General features: G+C 41.5%; 2 protein-coding genes across 8 annotated transcripts in view; both read right to left on the bottom strand.

Moving 5' to 3' along the window:
* Nucleotides 1-11: 11 nt before the first annotated feature.
* Nucleotides 12-7,649, bottom strand: LOC109217813 (mitochondrial fission 1 protein A-like; the record flags this gene model as incomplete). The annotated part of the gene is made up of 4 exons (XM_019382086.1): nt 7,551-7,649; nt 580-706; nt 165-286; nt 12-64 (listed from the first exon to the last, which is right to left on the bottom strand). Coding segments are annotated over exons 1-4 (401 nt in total), but the record flags the coding sequence as incomplete, so codon positions are not given.
* A 5,336-nt stretch (nt 7,650-12,985) lies between these two features.
* LOC109217816 (histone-lysine N-methyltransferase ATX2-like) overlaps nt 12,986-15,677 on the bottom strand; it is a 54,343-nt gene continuing 51,651 nt past the window's right edge. For 4 of the 7 annotated variants that reach the window (XR_002066686.1, XR_002066690.1, XR_002066687.1 and 1 more), the window contains 2 exons: nt 13,916-13,948; nt 12,986-13,752 (listed from right to left, as the gene is read on the bottom strand). The gene's annotated coding sequence lies outside the window, so the exon portion shown is untranslated. The remainder of the gene's footprint in view (nt 13,753-13,915; nt 13,949-15,677) is intronic. The other 3 variants (XR_002066689.1, XR_002066692.1, XR_002066691.1) reach the window with 1 other exon arrangement.

Raw genomic sequence — 15,677 nt, forward strand, 5'->3', positions numbered from 1 at the left:
GCGACAACGACCTGTCTACCAATACAGGACGCAATCTAGCAAAGCAAGAAAAAGCTTTTAGAAACTACAGAAAGAAATAGAACTAAATAAGGAAGTCAAATTCTGATTGTCTTTAAACGCTTGATAAATGACAAGATCCAACTACATAAAGATTAGGAGCAGACCTCCAAACAGTGACCTGTAAGCTCTCTGCTCCTTGAATATTCCCCACTTCTGTAATATCCAACAGCTAGAAGATAAAGCTTTTCTCGCTTCTGTAGTGGACTATTTGAGCTGGCAGGTGAAACTGCAAAAAAGGAAAAAGAAACAGAAAAGATGATGATTCTCATAAATTGAACCCTCAGGTAAGTTATTCATCAGATGCTGCTGAGATAAGTTGCTAAGAGCATTATGCCTCTATGTTTATGAATATTGAGACTTAAGGAAACTAGGAGTTAAACAATGAAACGAGATAGTCGGTGGTTGTATCAGAAATTCAAAAACACTTGTAAACTAGATATTATGAAATACGTAGAAGCCCTAGGGAATCAAAAGACAACTTGTAACATAAATGGAGAAGTAGATCTGACAAAATTTCACCCTCAAGCATAGCCATCCCTCGTTGCACATCTTCAGGTTGTTTGGAATGGACAAGCGCCCATAATACTCTCATTCTTTCCTTCAACCGGACGCCATTTGTAGCATCTGCTGCTTCTCGTTCACATCCCTATCAATATGCATAGACACAAAAGACTAAGCACCAAAAGTAATCTCACCAATTGTGGCTTTAATACTAATCAATTAGTTCAACAGACTCATTTGATTCACTAACTAGTAACTAAAAGTTAGAATTATAATTGTTCCATTTACAGAATTGAGTTATGTTATTAGCGAAGTCTGCAAAGAACTATCCAGAACCTCTAGTTTTATTTGCTACATCTATCTAGGGAGTACTACTATGTATTGTATGTTTGTCTCCTTCTATAGTTGAAATACTGAAAAGTTGTGTGAGGAGCAATAAAGAGATACTTGCAGTGTCTCGAAAATTCTATCTAGTGGCGCCATCTGAATGACTATGTAAGTTGAAGGTTTTATCAGAAGCCATTGTTTATTCCAAGTCTTTCTACAACAGGGTGATGCAAACCGAGTGGTGACAGACCTCAATGCAAAAATTGCCTATCACTACCTCTTGTTTCCATAGCAGAACAGTATGTTTTGTTTGGATAAAATTTTCAAATTTTCTTAGTTTCAGAGCAACTTTGAAAAAATGAATGATCAGAGAAGTGCTATAAGAGTTCAAAGGCCTGTGTTTGGCCAATATATCTGAGGGCTGTCTTGCCCTTTGTCTTGCTATATAGTTTTGTTACTTCCCTAGTTAGATGTATCTCCTTATGTTTTCTGATTTGGATATATAGTTTTGTTACTTTCCTAGTTTTGTTTTCTGATCAGAGAAGTGCTGTATAGTTTTGTTACTTCCCTAGTTAGATGTATCTCCTTATGTTTTCTGATTTGGATATGCACCACAACAAGGATAATGATGTTTTGAGCAGGTTGAAAATTTTGGGATGGTCGTATTTACAAAGGAAACTCTGCCGAAAAATTTAAGAATTTAGAGCGTTTGAAAATTTTGGAGTTATCAAATTGGTCATTCAATTACTTTGTGATTCAATTATCTTTTAAAAAATTTATTTAATTATTTCTGGTTGTCTTTTGTAGGTGCAGCGATTGCGGAAGAAAGCAGTGACGAAGACCTTACTTGAGTGTTGTTGATCGTTGTTGATCGTTGTTAAACTTTCTATCATCATTTTCAAAGATATTTTGGTTTAGAACTTTTTGTATGCAAACTCATCTATTTTGACTTTTGAATTGTTGATCAAACAATGTATTCACATTTTGGTTTTGTATATGAGTAATGCTAGTTGAATATTTTAATTTTATTTTGTGGTTTATATAAGTTGTGAGTTAAAAAATTTCATTGCATAGGAAAATATTCCTCATTTTGCTTCCATAAATATCAGAAATTCAATTGTGAATTGTTGCAATAGAGCATATAACCGTTCTAGTAGACCAAGCAAATAATAATAGCATTCCCTAATAACCGTTGCAATATGTAACAATATCCGTTGCAGTAGGGTACTGATAATTGTTCCAATATCACAAAAACCGTTGCAATATATCATCAAAACCGTTGCAATAGACTTAAAAAATCGCTGGAATAATTATACCACAACGGTTTATAACCGTCCCAATAGAAAATATAACCGTTCCCATAAACAGAGCAATGGTAACAGTACCATAACCGTTACAATACCCCCTATATGGAGACGGTTTTCAAACCGTTACAAATAACCGTTCCAATAGACCTATTGTAACACTGAATCCCGGAACACCTCCAAATCCGTTCCGATAGCCCTATAGAGACGGCTAGTGTATCTATTGCCACAGTTTTGGAAGGGTTTAGACCTAATTTCTAGTAGTGAAAGATGATTGAAAATGCATTAAACGAATTGGGGAAATAGAATGTGGATAACGTGCCAAGGACTTAAGTTATATTTGTACCTAGTGATGCCTATAAAATGAGAAAATGTGAAATAGATTATGAAATGAGCCTCAACTCAACTGTTTTAAAATGACTTCGAAAATAGAATTGCCTAAAAGCTTTTGGTACTCAATTCATGCCCATAAGTTGTTGTTTTAACTAATGCCTTGTCTTATAATGTATTCACTGTGATTCGAGTTCTTACATACTCCGGTGTTGAAAACTGTACATTGTTGTTATTGGGAAAGAGTAATTCAAGAATAACTGGTGTATTGCTTGTTTATGACTTTGATGTGTGTATCTATTGCTGGTTGGTATGCCCCAATCTTTGGGAAGGAAACCTTTTATGTTTAAAGTCTCCATTGCTAATGAACTTGAGGTATATGATTTCTGAAATACTTTGTACATTGGCAATTAGTGATGATCCTTGAAATTAAAAGAAGCGAAAGTATAGAATATAGAATGCGGCCAACGTGCCATGAATAACGAATCTTGTGAAAGGCCCAAAGAGTCGAGAGAATATTATTAATGTGGATGGTTGAATATTCTAATAAAGATTTGTACAATGTGAAAGATTCTGGGATGAATACATTTCTATATATGTGTTATCTTTGTGTGCAATTAAACTAAAAATGTTTTTGGGAGTATCATTAGCAAGACCGAGGAAGGGTGGGTCATAAGGCCCACACCTGAAACTACATGTGCCGGTGTAGGGGTGGAGTGTGATTTGGGATGAAATTGAAATATTGGTGAAATTGTGACTATTACCCCAAAGTGGGATGAAATTAATACCTGTGAATTAGAAAAGAAAAAGCCAACCCACACGGCATATGTGGGAAGGCGGCCTAGCTGATCGGGTGGAGATCAGACTCCATGTTGCGCACATGGTGGTATTACTCTTGTGACAACTTTCTTTCGCATCATAATGTCAAACCACATTGTCCGTGGGGAGATGGCCTAGCCGATCGGGCGTGATCGGACTCCGTGCTAACAAAGACGGTGGAAATATCGGTGCTAGTGATCTCCCAACCAAAATTATGTATACTATTTTCTTACTTTGAAAATCGTTATGTTTCAATTGGTTATTTGGATATTGTTGATTGTGACTTGCTGTTTCTATGTGTTGCCTATGCTTATATGGACATTCTATTTTGAAAGAGGACTTTTAGCTATACATACTAGTGCTATTCGACGGCGCTAACGTCCCTTTTGCCGGGGGCGCTACATCTTTAAATGGATGTAGGTGGTTCCATAGTAGGCAGTGTTGGTCGCAGCTAGTGACGCATCTTCCTTTCAGCTGACTTGGTGAGCCCCACTTCATTTCGGGGTCCTCTATCATTGTCTATCATGTACTTTGTATTTTGAGGTATAGCCGGAGCCTTGTTGCCGGCATTTCTATATTACTCTTCAGTTGTATTTAGATGCTCCGTAGACAGGTTATGAGTGGTGTTTGATATTGGAAATTAAATTAGAAGTATTGGCATTTGGTAAATATGTTTTTCATTATCATAACTATAAAAATTATAATATTTTGGACATTATGGCTGAAACTGCTGATGGAAATAAAATGGAAGTTGTTAATAAAATATTTACAAAGTATGATTAATGGAGTTCATTTCCTCTTTATTCATGAACTAGTTTGGGTAGAATGAAACCTAACATGCTTGCTCAGTCGGGTTTACTCAGTTGAGTGCCGGTCGCGCTCCTCGATTTTTCGGGCGTGACAGCCGTGCTAGGGCCCGAGGCAGAGGCAGAGATCAGCCCAGAGCTCGAGTAGCAGCACCAGCGGCGAAGCCTCAGGTTGAGTTCGACGATGAGGTTCCGGCCATGTCAGTTCCAGCAGGACCAGCTCAGGTCCTAGAGGGGTTCATCGCCACGCCGGTACTTCAGGATGCTCTGGTCTGTCTAGTGGGCCTTATGGAGATTGTCGCCTAAGCAGACTTACTTCCTGTAGCACCAGTCGTCTCTCAGGCTGGGGGAGGAGCACAGACTCCCGCTACTCGCACTCGGGAGCAGATGACTCCCCAGTTTCAGACTCCAGCAGCTCAGCCAGTTGGGTTAGTTCAGCCGGGTGTTGTGGCACAGACCAGTCAGGGGCCAACTATGTCTGTTGATGCCTTATGGACGTTGGATAGGTTCACCAAGCTTTGTACTACCACTTTTGGCGGTACATCATCTGAGGATCCCCATGATTATTTGGACAGCTGTCATGAGGTTCTACGGAACATGGGGATAGTGGAGACCAATGGGGTCGACTTTGCTACTTTTTGTCTGTCAGAATCCGCCAAGACTTGGTGGAGGGATTAGTGTTTGGCTAGACCAGCTGGGTCACCAGCTTTGACTTGGGATCAGTTTTCTCAGCTATTTCTGGAGAAGTTTCTTCCAGTCACTCATTGGGAGAACTATCAGAGGCAGCTTGAGCGTCTCCAGCAGGGTTCTATGACCGTCACTTAGTACGAGACCAGATTCATTGACTTAGCCCGTCATGCTCTTCTGATACTTTCCACCGAGAGAGAGAGAGAGAGAGAGAGAGAGAGAGAGAGAGAGAGAGAGTGAGTGAGGAGGTTCATTGAGGGACTTGTTCAGCCTATTCGATTGCAGATGGCTAAGGAGACGGGGAGCGAGATTTCTTTTCAGGATGCGGCCAATGTGGCCAGGAGTGTCGAGATGGTTTTATCACAGGGGAGTGGTCAGGGGTCTGACAAGAGGCCCCGTCATTCTGGCAGGTTCAATGGTGCCTCGTCTGGAGGCAGGGATTCTTTTGGTAGGGTCCATCCTTCCAGGCCGTTTCATTCAGCACTACTGGCTTCTCACGGTGCTCCAGGGGGGCGTGGTTCCTATGTGCCTCCTTCAGGACAGCCAGCTCCTATCAAAGCACCTCCTCTTCAGAGCTATCATCATGGTCAGCCGGCCCGCCAGGGTCAGTCTCAGTTTCCTCAGCCGCAGCACTCAGGTGGATGCTTTGAGTGCGGTGAGTATGGTCATATCCGGAGGGCTTGTCCGAGATTAGTGGGTGTTCAGTCGCAGCATCAGTGTTCCCATTCCATGGTTCAGGCACCGGGTGTTCCACCGCCCGCTCAGCCAGCTAGAGGTGGAGGTAAAGGAGCTAGAGGTGGAGGTAGAGGTATTAGAGGTGGAGGTCAGGCCGCTAGAGGTGGAGGCCAGCCAGCAGGAGGCCGTCCCAGAGATGTAGTTCAGAGTGGTGGGGCCCAGCACCGATGTTATGCTTTTCCAGTCAGGCCCGAGGCTGAGGCCTCCTATGCAGTTATCACAGGTACTGTTCTAGTTTGTAGTAGAGATGCTTCAGTTCTATTTGATCCAGGGTCTACATACTCCTATGTGTCATCTTATTTTGCCCCGTATTTGGTCATGCCTAGTGATTCTTTGAGTGCTCCTATATATGTGTCTACACCGGTGGGTGATTCTATTGCGGTGGATCGTGTCCATTGTTCATGTATAGTTGTGATTGGGGGTCTTGAGACCCGAGTAGATCTGTTACTTTTGGATATTGTTGATTTTGATGTCATATTGGGGATGGACTGGTTATCACCTTACCACGCTATCTTGGACTGTCATTCCAAGACTGTGACCTTAGCCTTGCCGGGTTTACCTCGTTTGGTGTGGAGAGGGACTCCTGGTCATTCTACTAGCAGGGTTATCTCATATATGAAGGCTCGGCGTATGGTTGATAAGGGATGTTTGGCTTACTTGGCGTATGTTCGTGATTCTAGTGCTGAGGTTCCTTCTATGGATTCTGTGCCTGTTGTTCGTGAGTTTCCTGAGGTATTTCCTTTAGACCTGCCGGGTATGCCACCAGACAGGGATATTGACTTTTGCATTGATTTGGCTCCAGGCACTCAGCCCATTTCTATTTCTCCATATTGCATGGCTCCGCCAGAGTTGAAAGAATTGAAGGAGCAGCTGTAAGACCTGCTTGATAAAGGCTTTATTAGACCTAGTATCTCGCCTTGGGGTGTGCCGGTGTTGTTTGTTAAGAAGAAGGACGGATCGATGAGGATGTGTATAGATTAGCGGTAGTTGAACAAGGTCACAATCAAGAATAAGTACCCATTGCCGAGGATTGATGATTTGTTTGACTAGCTTCAGGGTGCCAAGGTATTCTCGAAGATCGATTTGAGATCTGGCTACCATCAGTTGAGGATTAGGGCATCCGATGTCCCTAAGACAGCTTTTCGCACTCGGTACGGGCATTATGAGTTCTTAGTGATATCATTCGAGTTGACAAATGCCCCAGCAACTTTCATGGATTTGATGAACCGAGTGTTCAAGCCTTACTTGGATTCCTTCATGATAGTCTTCATTGATGATATTTTAATCTATTCCCGTAGCCGAGAGGATCATGAGCAGCATCTTCGAGTTGTTCTCCAGACTCTGAGGGGCAGTCAGTTATATGCTAAGTTTTCGAAATGTGAGTTCTGGTTGAGTTCAGTTGCATTCTTGGGTCACGTTGTTTAGCAGAGGGTATTCAGAAGAAGATAGAGGCAGTCCGGGACTGGCATAGACCCGCATCAGCTACAGAGATCCGGAGTTTCTTGGGTTTGGCGGGTTATTACCGTCAGTTTGTGGAGGGGTTTTCCTCTATTGCAGCCCCGATGACTAGGTTGACCCAGAAAGGTGCCCAGTTCAGGTGGTCGGATGAGTGTGAGGCGAGCTTGGTGCGGTGTTGATGCAGATGGCAAGGTTATAGCATATGCTTCGCGGCAGTTGAAGATTCATGAGAAGAACTATCCAGTTCATGATTTGGAGTTAGCAGCCATCGTTCACGCACTGAAGATTTGGAGGCACTACTTATATGGCGTGTCATGTGAGGTGTTCACGGATCATAAGAGTTTGCAGTATTTATTCAAGTAGAAGGAGCTCAATTTGAGGCAGAGGAGGTGGTTGGAGCTTTTGAAAGACTATGATATCACCATCTTGTATCATCCGTGGAAGGCGAATGTAGTGGCCGATGCTTTGAGTAGGAAGTCAGTCAGTATGGGCAGTATTGCGTATATTCCGGCCAGTGAGAAACCGCTTGCTTTGGATGTTCAGGCTTTAGCCAATCAGTTCGTGCGGTTGGACGTTTCTGAGCCCAGCCGTGTGCTAGCTTGTACAAGCGCTCGTTCTTCATTATTTGAGCGTATCCGAGATCGGCAGTATGATGATCCTCATTTGCTTGTCCTTAGGAACATGGTGCGGCACGGGGGTTCCAAGCAGGTTACAGTTGGAGATGATGGAGTTTTGAGGATACATGGTCGTATTTTTGTGCCTAATGTGGATGGACTTCGTGAGTTGAGTCTAGAGGAGGCCCATAGTTCCCGGTATTCTATTCATCCGGGCGCCGCTAAGATGTATCAGGACTTGCGGCAGCATTATTGGTGGAGGAGGATGAAGATGGATATTGTTTCGTATGTAGCTCGGTGTTTGAATTGTCAGCAGGTAAAGTACGAGCATCAGAGACCTGGTCGTTTATTTCAGAAGATTGAGATTCCTGAGTGGAAGTGAGAGCGTATCACTATGGACTTCTTTGTTGGACTCCCACGGACTCAGAGGAAGTTCGACGCGATATGGGTTATTGTTGATAGGCTGACCAAGTTAGCGCATTTCATTCCTGTGGCAGTCTTCTATTCTTCAGAGAGGTTAGCTGAGATCTATATCCGGGAGATTGTTCGTCTTCATGGTGTGCCCGTATACATTATTTCTGACCGAGGTACGCAGTTTACCTCGCATTTCTGGAGGGCAGTTCAACGTGAGTTGGGTACTCGAGTCGAGTTGAGCACAGTTTTCATTCTCAGACGGATAGACAGTCCGAGCGTACTATTCAGATTTTGGAGGATATGCTCCGAGCATGTGTTATTAACTTGGGAGGTTCGTGGGATCAATTCTTGCCTTTAGCGGAGTTTGCCTACAATAACAGCTATCAGTCGAGCATCCAGATGGCTCCCTATGAGGCATTATATGGTAGGCGGTGTCGGTCGCCTGTTGGGTGGTTTGAGCCGGGAGAGGCTCGGTTGTTGGGTACAGATCTCGTACAGGATCCCTTGGACAAGGTTAAGATCATTCAGGATAGGCTTCGTACTGCTCAGTCCAGGCAAAAGATTTATGCCGACCGTAAGGTTCGTGATGTGACATTCATGGTCGGAGAGCGGGTGTTGCTTCGGGTGTCGCCTATGAAGGGCGTGATGAGACTTGGGAAGATGGGCAAGCTAAGCCCTAGGTTTATCGGACCATTTGAGATTCTTGATCGAGTGGGAGAGGTGGCTTACAGACTTGCGTTGCCGCCGAGTTTATCAGCCGTGCATCTAGTGTTTCATGTGTCCATGCTTCGGAAGTATCACGGCAATCCATCCCACGTGTTAGACTTCAGTACTGTCCAGTTGGACAAGGACTTGTCCTATGAGGAGGAGTCGGTAGCTATTCTAGACTGGCAGGTTCGTCATTTGAGATCGAAGAGTTTTCCTTCAGTTCGTGTTCAGTGGAGGGGTCAGCCTGTTGAGGCAGCGACCCGGGAGTCCGAGTCCGATACGCGGAGCCGATATCCCCATCTTTTCTCCGACTCAGGTACTTTTCTATGTCCGTTCAAGGACGAACGATTGTTTAGAGGTGGAGAATGTGATGACCCAAAAGGTCATCACTCGTTTTGTAAGTCAATTTTGTGTTCCTGGGCCTTAAAAACCTCTTTTTGTCTCACCTCGATTTGCGTGCGCAGTCCGAGTGTATATCCGGAAAGCTTTTATGTGAAAATTTGAGGAAATTGCTAATTTTGCCTTTAAAATTGAAATTAAGTTGACTTCGGTCAACATTTTGGGTAAACGGACCCGGACCCGTGATTTGACGGTCCTGAAGGGTCCGTAGAAAATTTTGGGACTTGGGCGTATGCCTAGAATTGAATTCCGAGGTCCTAAGCCCGAGAAATGAATTTTTGAAAGAAATTGTTTAACTGAAAATTTAAGAGTTTCTGGAAATTTAAAGATGTTTGAATTTGATGGTATCGGGCCCGTATTTTAGTTCCGGAGCCCGGTACAGGGTTAAAATAATAATTTAGTTGAATCTGTGGAATTTAGTAAGAATCGGAGTTCGTTTGGTATGAAACGGACCTTTAGTTGAGAAAATAAAAATTTTGATATTCTTGAGTAATTTCATGAATTTGAGGTTGAATTCATAATTGTTGATGTTATTTTGATGATTTGATCGCATGAGCAAGTCCACATGATGTTTTTGGACTTGCGTGCATGTTTGGTTTGGAGCCCCGAGGGCTCGGGTGAGTTTTGGATAGGCCGTAGAGTGTTTTGAACTTAGGAAAAAAACTGCTGGTATGTTGCAGGTCTGCAGGCTTCGCATCGCAAATGCGAGCTCGCATTTGCGACTAACCATCGCATTTGCGACGACTGGGCATGTAAGGGGACCTTCGCATTTGCGAAGCTCCATGTCGCAAATGCGACTCCAACAGTGATCGCAATTGCGGACGATAGTTCGCATTTGCGAAGTAAACAGGGCAGGCCTACCTTCGCATTTGTGAAGCCTGGGCCGCATTTGCGAGTTCGCATTTGCGAACCTGACATCGCAAATGCGATAACTACACCTGTGTAAATTATAACTTAGACGGATTTTTCTTCATTTTTCCAACTCTTTCAAACCCTAAGCTCTCTCGGGCGATTTTCCAAAGAAGGTTCTTCTCCAAATCATTTGTAAGTCATTTCTAACTCATTTCTTTTAATCTAATCCATCTTTTTATATGATTTCATTTCAAAATCAAGGGTTTTCCATGGGAAATTGGGTGATTTTGGGTAGAACTTAGGATTTTCAAATTTTGGGGATTTGGACCTCGATTTGAGGTTCGATTTCAAAACAAATTATATATTTGAGTTCGTGGGTGAATGGGTGATCGGGTCTTGGTTCGAACTTCGGGTTTTGACGAAGCAGGCCTGGGGTCGGTTAAACATTGGGAAACCTATTTTCATGCATTAGAATTGGTTTATTTAGCATTTATTAATGTTATTAAGTAAATTGTGACTAGATACAAGCGAATTGGTGGTAAAATCAAGAGGTAAAGCGGTAGTTGAGGCTTGATTGTGTTCGTGGCATTGAGGTAAGTGTTTGGTCTAACCTTAGCTTGAGGGAATAGGAGTTGTGATCTTATTTGCTATGTGTTAAGTGTTGAGTACGACGTATAGGTGTGGTGACGAGTATCTATACGTTGGTGTCAAGCATGCCCGTGAGTCTTATACTATGATTGTTGTGATTCCATTATCTATTATCCATGCTTAATATGATGATTATAAATGTTGAACAAGGCTTATGAAAGTATTCTTGGTAATTGACCATTGTTGAGCAATGGCTCAAGTTGAGACTTATGTTGTGAAGTGATTGTGGAAACGAGATGAGATATATTGTTGTTTCCCTTGCCGGGATGTTATTGTTTATGATATTGTTTCCCGTGCCGGGATATTGTTGTTATACTATTGTTCCCTTGACGGGATTCTTTTGTGATTGGTGTTGATTTGTATATTGGGATCGGGTTGCACGCCGCAACAATATTATACGGGATCGGGTTGCACGCCGCAACAAGGAGTAATAAGGGTGGACAGGTGGGGTCGGGTTGCACGCGGCAACATCATTATATGATTGGGATCGGGTTGCACGCTGCAACATCATTATATGATTGGGATCGGGTTGCACGTTGCAACAGTATTATATGATTGGGATCGGGTTGCACGCCGCAACAAGAAAGAATAAAAGTGAATATTGATTCTTATGGTGAGAACGAGAGTAAAAGCACGAAAGGTGATGCCGTGCACTTGTTACTGTTTTCCTTATTCTTGCTAATATGAAATTATGGTGTTCTTTGTGCTTCTCTGCTGAAATTCTGGTAGTACTTGATATTTCCCGCAGCATGTTCCCCCTTCCCATCTTTAACTGCTAGTTTCTGTTATCATTATTTATCGTATATGATTTAACTGCACAGATTTATTTGGTATTCTTGTCCTAGCCTCGTCACTACTTCGCCGAGGTTAGGCTCGAAATTACCAGCACATGAGGTCGGTTGTGCTAATACTACACTCTGCACTGTGTGCAGATCCCGGTGCTGGAGCATTTAGACCACAGTGAGGTTGCAGCCTTCAGTCCAGCGGAGACCCGAGGTAGTCCTGCAGACGTCCGCAGGCCTTGGCGTCCCCTTCTATCCTATTTCCTTTTGTTCTTACTTATTTCAGAGACAGACATGTATTTTTTTCTTTGTTCAGACCCTATGTGTAGTATTCTTAGATAGTCCGTGAGATTGTGACACCAGTTCTGGATGGATTACTTTGTGGAACCGTATTTGTATTAAGTTAAATTGTTGGATTTCGTCTTCCGCACTTTTTATTCTGTTGTTGATCATATGTTAACTTGTGAATTTGTTAAAAGATAAGGAAAAAGGATAATAAAATCTGTAATTGTCGGCTTGCCTAGCTTTCACTAGTAGGCGCCATCACGACTCCCGAGGGTGGGAAATCTGGATCGTGATAAAAAGTGAACTTAAAACCTCGTTTTTATACTGAAGTAATGGACTGAAATGTGAAGAATAGTTTTGGTGTATGGTTAGGATGTTTGCCATGGCTGTTTGTGAGCTTCTAGCCTTAGGCAACGGCATGAACCTATTAATTCCAAGATACCACCAAATTATATATTTTCCCCCCTCTACTAGATATATATGATCCATCAACCCGAGATATCTAGATTTTGAAATTTATGGGTTCCTACAACAACCTCAAATTAATACACAACAACACTTGGATTAACAATCAGATATTTTTAGGTTTAGTGAATTTTTAATACATATACAAGGTCTAGATAAAAGCTATTGGATTCACGTAAACCCGTAATTTTTAAGCTAGATCCGCTCTGCTAGCAACCAGAACAACTGCTGAAGTAAGATCATGATAATCATATACAAACAATACTGTAAATCAGCATATTCAATAACACTCTTCAGATCATCACTTATAAATTGTACAATGGAGTAGTTTTTTACTAGTCAAGTTGTGGGTATTCTTCTTTCTAATATTCTGGATCACCCTTTCAAGTGTCATAGATTTTGAACATAGATTTTGGCCTCATTTTTTTAAAACACTGTTTGTGAAATATAATCATATTTTGGGAAAAACAATTTCAAAAATTTCCAAGTTCCAAAAAACTGGTTTAGTTTTTGGGTGATTTTTTCTTCCACTCACAAAACTTCAACTTTTCTTCAAATAAAATGCACGTACAAACACAACTTCAACTTTTAAAAGTAATTTTTCAGCACAAATTCAAAAACTCTTCTTTCAAGTTTCAATCAAATCTATGTCCAAACGCTAGCTTAGCATGTTGAAGGCTTAAGATCGTTTTAATTACTTTAGAACAGCCAGATATTCTACTGCAAGATATCAATGTTGCAAAATTAGTGAACTAATCACTCTAAACATCAACTAATATAACATTCTGTACATAAATTAAGTAAATAGAGACACTGATATTAGCTACACAATCTTCTTGATTAACTAGTAAGCTACTTTAGTTACAGTTGTCAAACTAACAAACTGAAAGCTAATACAACATCCTTTTCATACAATCTTCTCAAGTTGGCCAGAATTTTCTATTTGAATATGAGATGGATTTTACATAAACATGACCAACTGATAATTTGAATGTGAGAAGATACACAGAAGAATAGATTGAAAGTATGAGCAAAGATACCGTTTGATAAGAATGGACATTGGGCCTAACTCAACCCCAAAAGTTAGCTTATGAGGTGAGGATTGCCCAAGTCATATAAGGAGACCAAGGACCTCAAATCCCTCCGATGTGGGACAACTCAACACTGTTCTTACGCTTGAATCCTTTTAGATTCACACTTCTCAATTTATATGGTTATATCACCTGATGTGAGACACTTATACACATTATTCTATATTACATTTCTAATGTACTCTATTCACACAATACCCCAGACCCCACTCGTGGGAAACTACCGGGTTTGTTGTTGTTGTCTATTCACACAATAAATCAACCCTCTCCATTTGATGAATACAAATTGAATGCACTGAACATGTATTTCGTAGACCAGTGAGAGCCTCGATGATCATTTTTATAAACTGTGTCGATGTAGCTTACACTTTCATGATTCATAGAAGTATCTTTTGTCTGATGAACTTTTGAAGCTATCGAACAATATGAGCAATGTTCTTCACCTTCCTCCAACATTCTTCGTGTCTCTATTCAAGCCGAAGAAATTTACTTTGTTAGAAAAGTGAGTATTCCAGGGCAAATGACTGAATTTTAATTAACTAGGATGGTTTCAGCAGTTTGGAAAATCTAAGTTCTTTGAAACATTTAAAGTAGTTGAATGATATTGGTTTAATAAGCAAAATTCTTCACCTTCCTCTAGCATTCTTCAATTATCTACGCAATCTGAAAAAATTAACTTTATCAGATACAAGATTTGTTTGGAGCGAGGCAAATAAACTGGGGTTTTAACCAGCTTAAAGTATTATCGATTGAAAGGAAAGATCTAAGGTTGTAAAACTTCAATTTCAAAAACTTAAGTACCTTGTTCTTAAATCATGCAATGAACTTGCGGTTGTACCAATTAAGTTGGCTAATGTAGCTAGCCTTCAAGATACGACGTCGGAGAACGCAAACAAGGTGATCAAATTTACTATCCCACAGAGGAAACAAGAGATGCATTGCAAAAAGCAACTCTAGAACAAAAATCAAAGACAAAGGGGGGGGGGGGGGGGGTTCAAGCTATAAAGAGTTCAACTTCATTCTCACAATATTACGCCCCTCCCCGAAACAATTGATTGCAACATCACACAGTGTAGTTGAAAAAGGTCCGTCTATGTTCTAAATCTTCAATATTAAAGTATATGTCTAGATATTCATGCTCAGCAAACAATTTATCCATTATCTGTAGAGATAAGAAAGTATTGCCGCCAAAGGGGTGCTAACACTTGAACTCGAGGGTCGGGGGAGAGGGGTCGCTTTGACACTTGCCTTGGGATATTCCCACATCAGAATCAGTGGAAGGGTTAATAGCCATAAATAATGGCCAAGGTCTCCACTTGGTAGGCGACTTTTGGGTTAAAGGCGTAAGAGTACAAAAATCATGACACTCAAAGCTTGGAGGTAGCTCAAAGGATCGTATCAAAGCAAAAATTGCTGTCATATTGGACTTGTGCTATGACAAATGCCAAAAGCGTTGAGATGACCTAAAGGGGTCCGGCCGAAGGGACAAAATGTGAAGCCCAAAAGCCTTAAGGTGGCACAGAGGAATCGGGCCAATAGGGACAATACCCGCCACGTTGGACTTAGACCATGACAATGACTAACAAGAAGGACCCATTATATATCACAGTAATGAAGCCTATACAATATGCTCTCGGTTTCATATCATAGTGGACTAAGAATACCGCTCAATTATATTGAGCAAAGTACGCTTGATCACAAGTTTAAGAGGAAAAAATTACTAATCGATAAGAAATTTCTTGAATCTGTATATATATTTTGAGGAATTAAATAATAATGAAAGATACAAATATGGACATTCTGCCAAATGAAGCACACATACCATATAGGAATAGATGCAGCCTCTTTCTATCATGGCCAAAGTCCAACATGACAGGTATTGCTCGCTTTGCCCGGATCTCTCTGGACCACCTCAAGGCTTTTGGGACTCATTGTTTTGTCACCTTGAATTTTTATCCCAAAAGGCGCCTATCAAATGGAAACTAGGACCACTACTTGTGGCCCTTAAGACTTCAATTTGATTCCTATATGAAATTAACCTAAGGCAACTGGCGCCTATGTTGCCCGGACACTCCAAAAATGTTATCGGGTGCGTGTCGGGTCCTCAAAAAATAATGTATTATTGGAGGATCCGACACGGGCGAGGCCTCATATTTTGGAGAGTCTGCGCAACATAGACTGGCACAAAAAACCGCCCTTCGAGTTTAGGTATCAACCCCACTTTTCGTCGTGGGACTTCCTATTCTTTATGAATGATGGGTACAGGTTTTTTCGATATACACTTGGCGAAAACCATAACAAAGACAAATCATCTCAAAACAAAATGTATTCGAATGACATGACCTTTATCAATTTTGTTGTGCATCAGAACTTTGGGGGGGGGGGGGGGGGG

This window comes from Nicotiana attenuata, unplaced genomic scaffold (genome assembly GCF_001879085.1).
Source record: "Nicotiana attenuata strain UT unplaced genomic scaffold, NIATTr2, whole genome shotgun sequence".
Lineage (NCBI taxonomy): Eukaryota > Viridiplantae > Streptophyta > Magnoliopsida > Solanales > Solanaceae > Nicotiana > Nicotiana attenuata.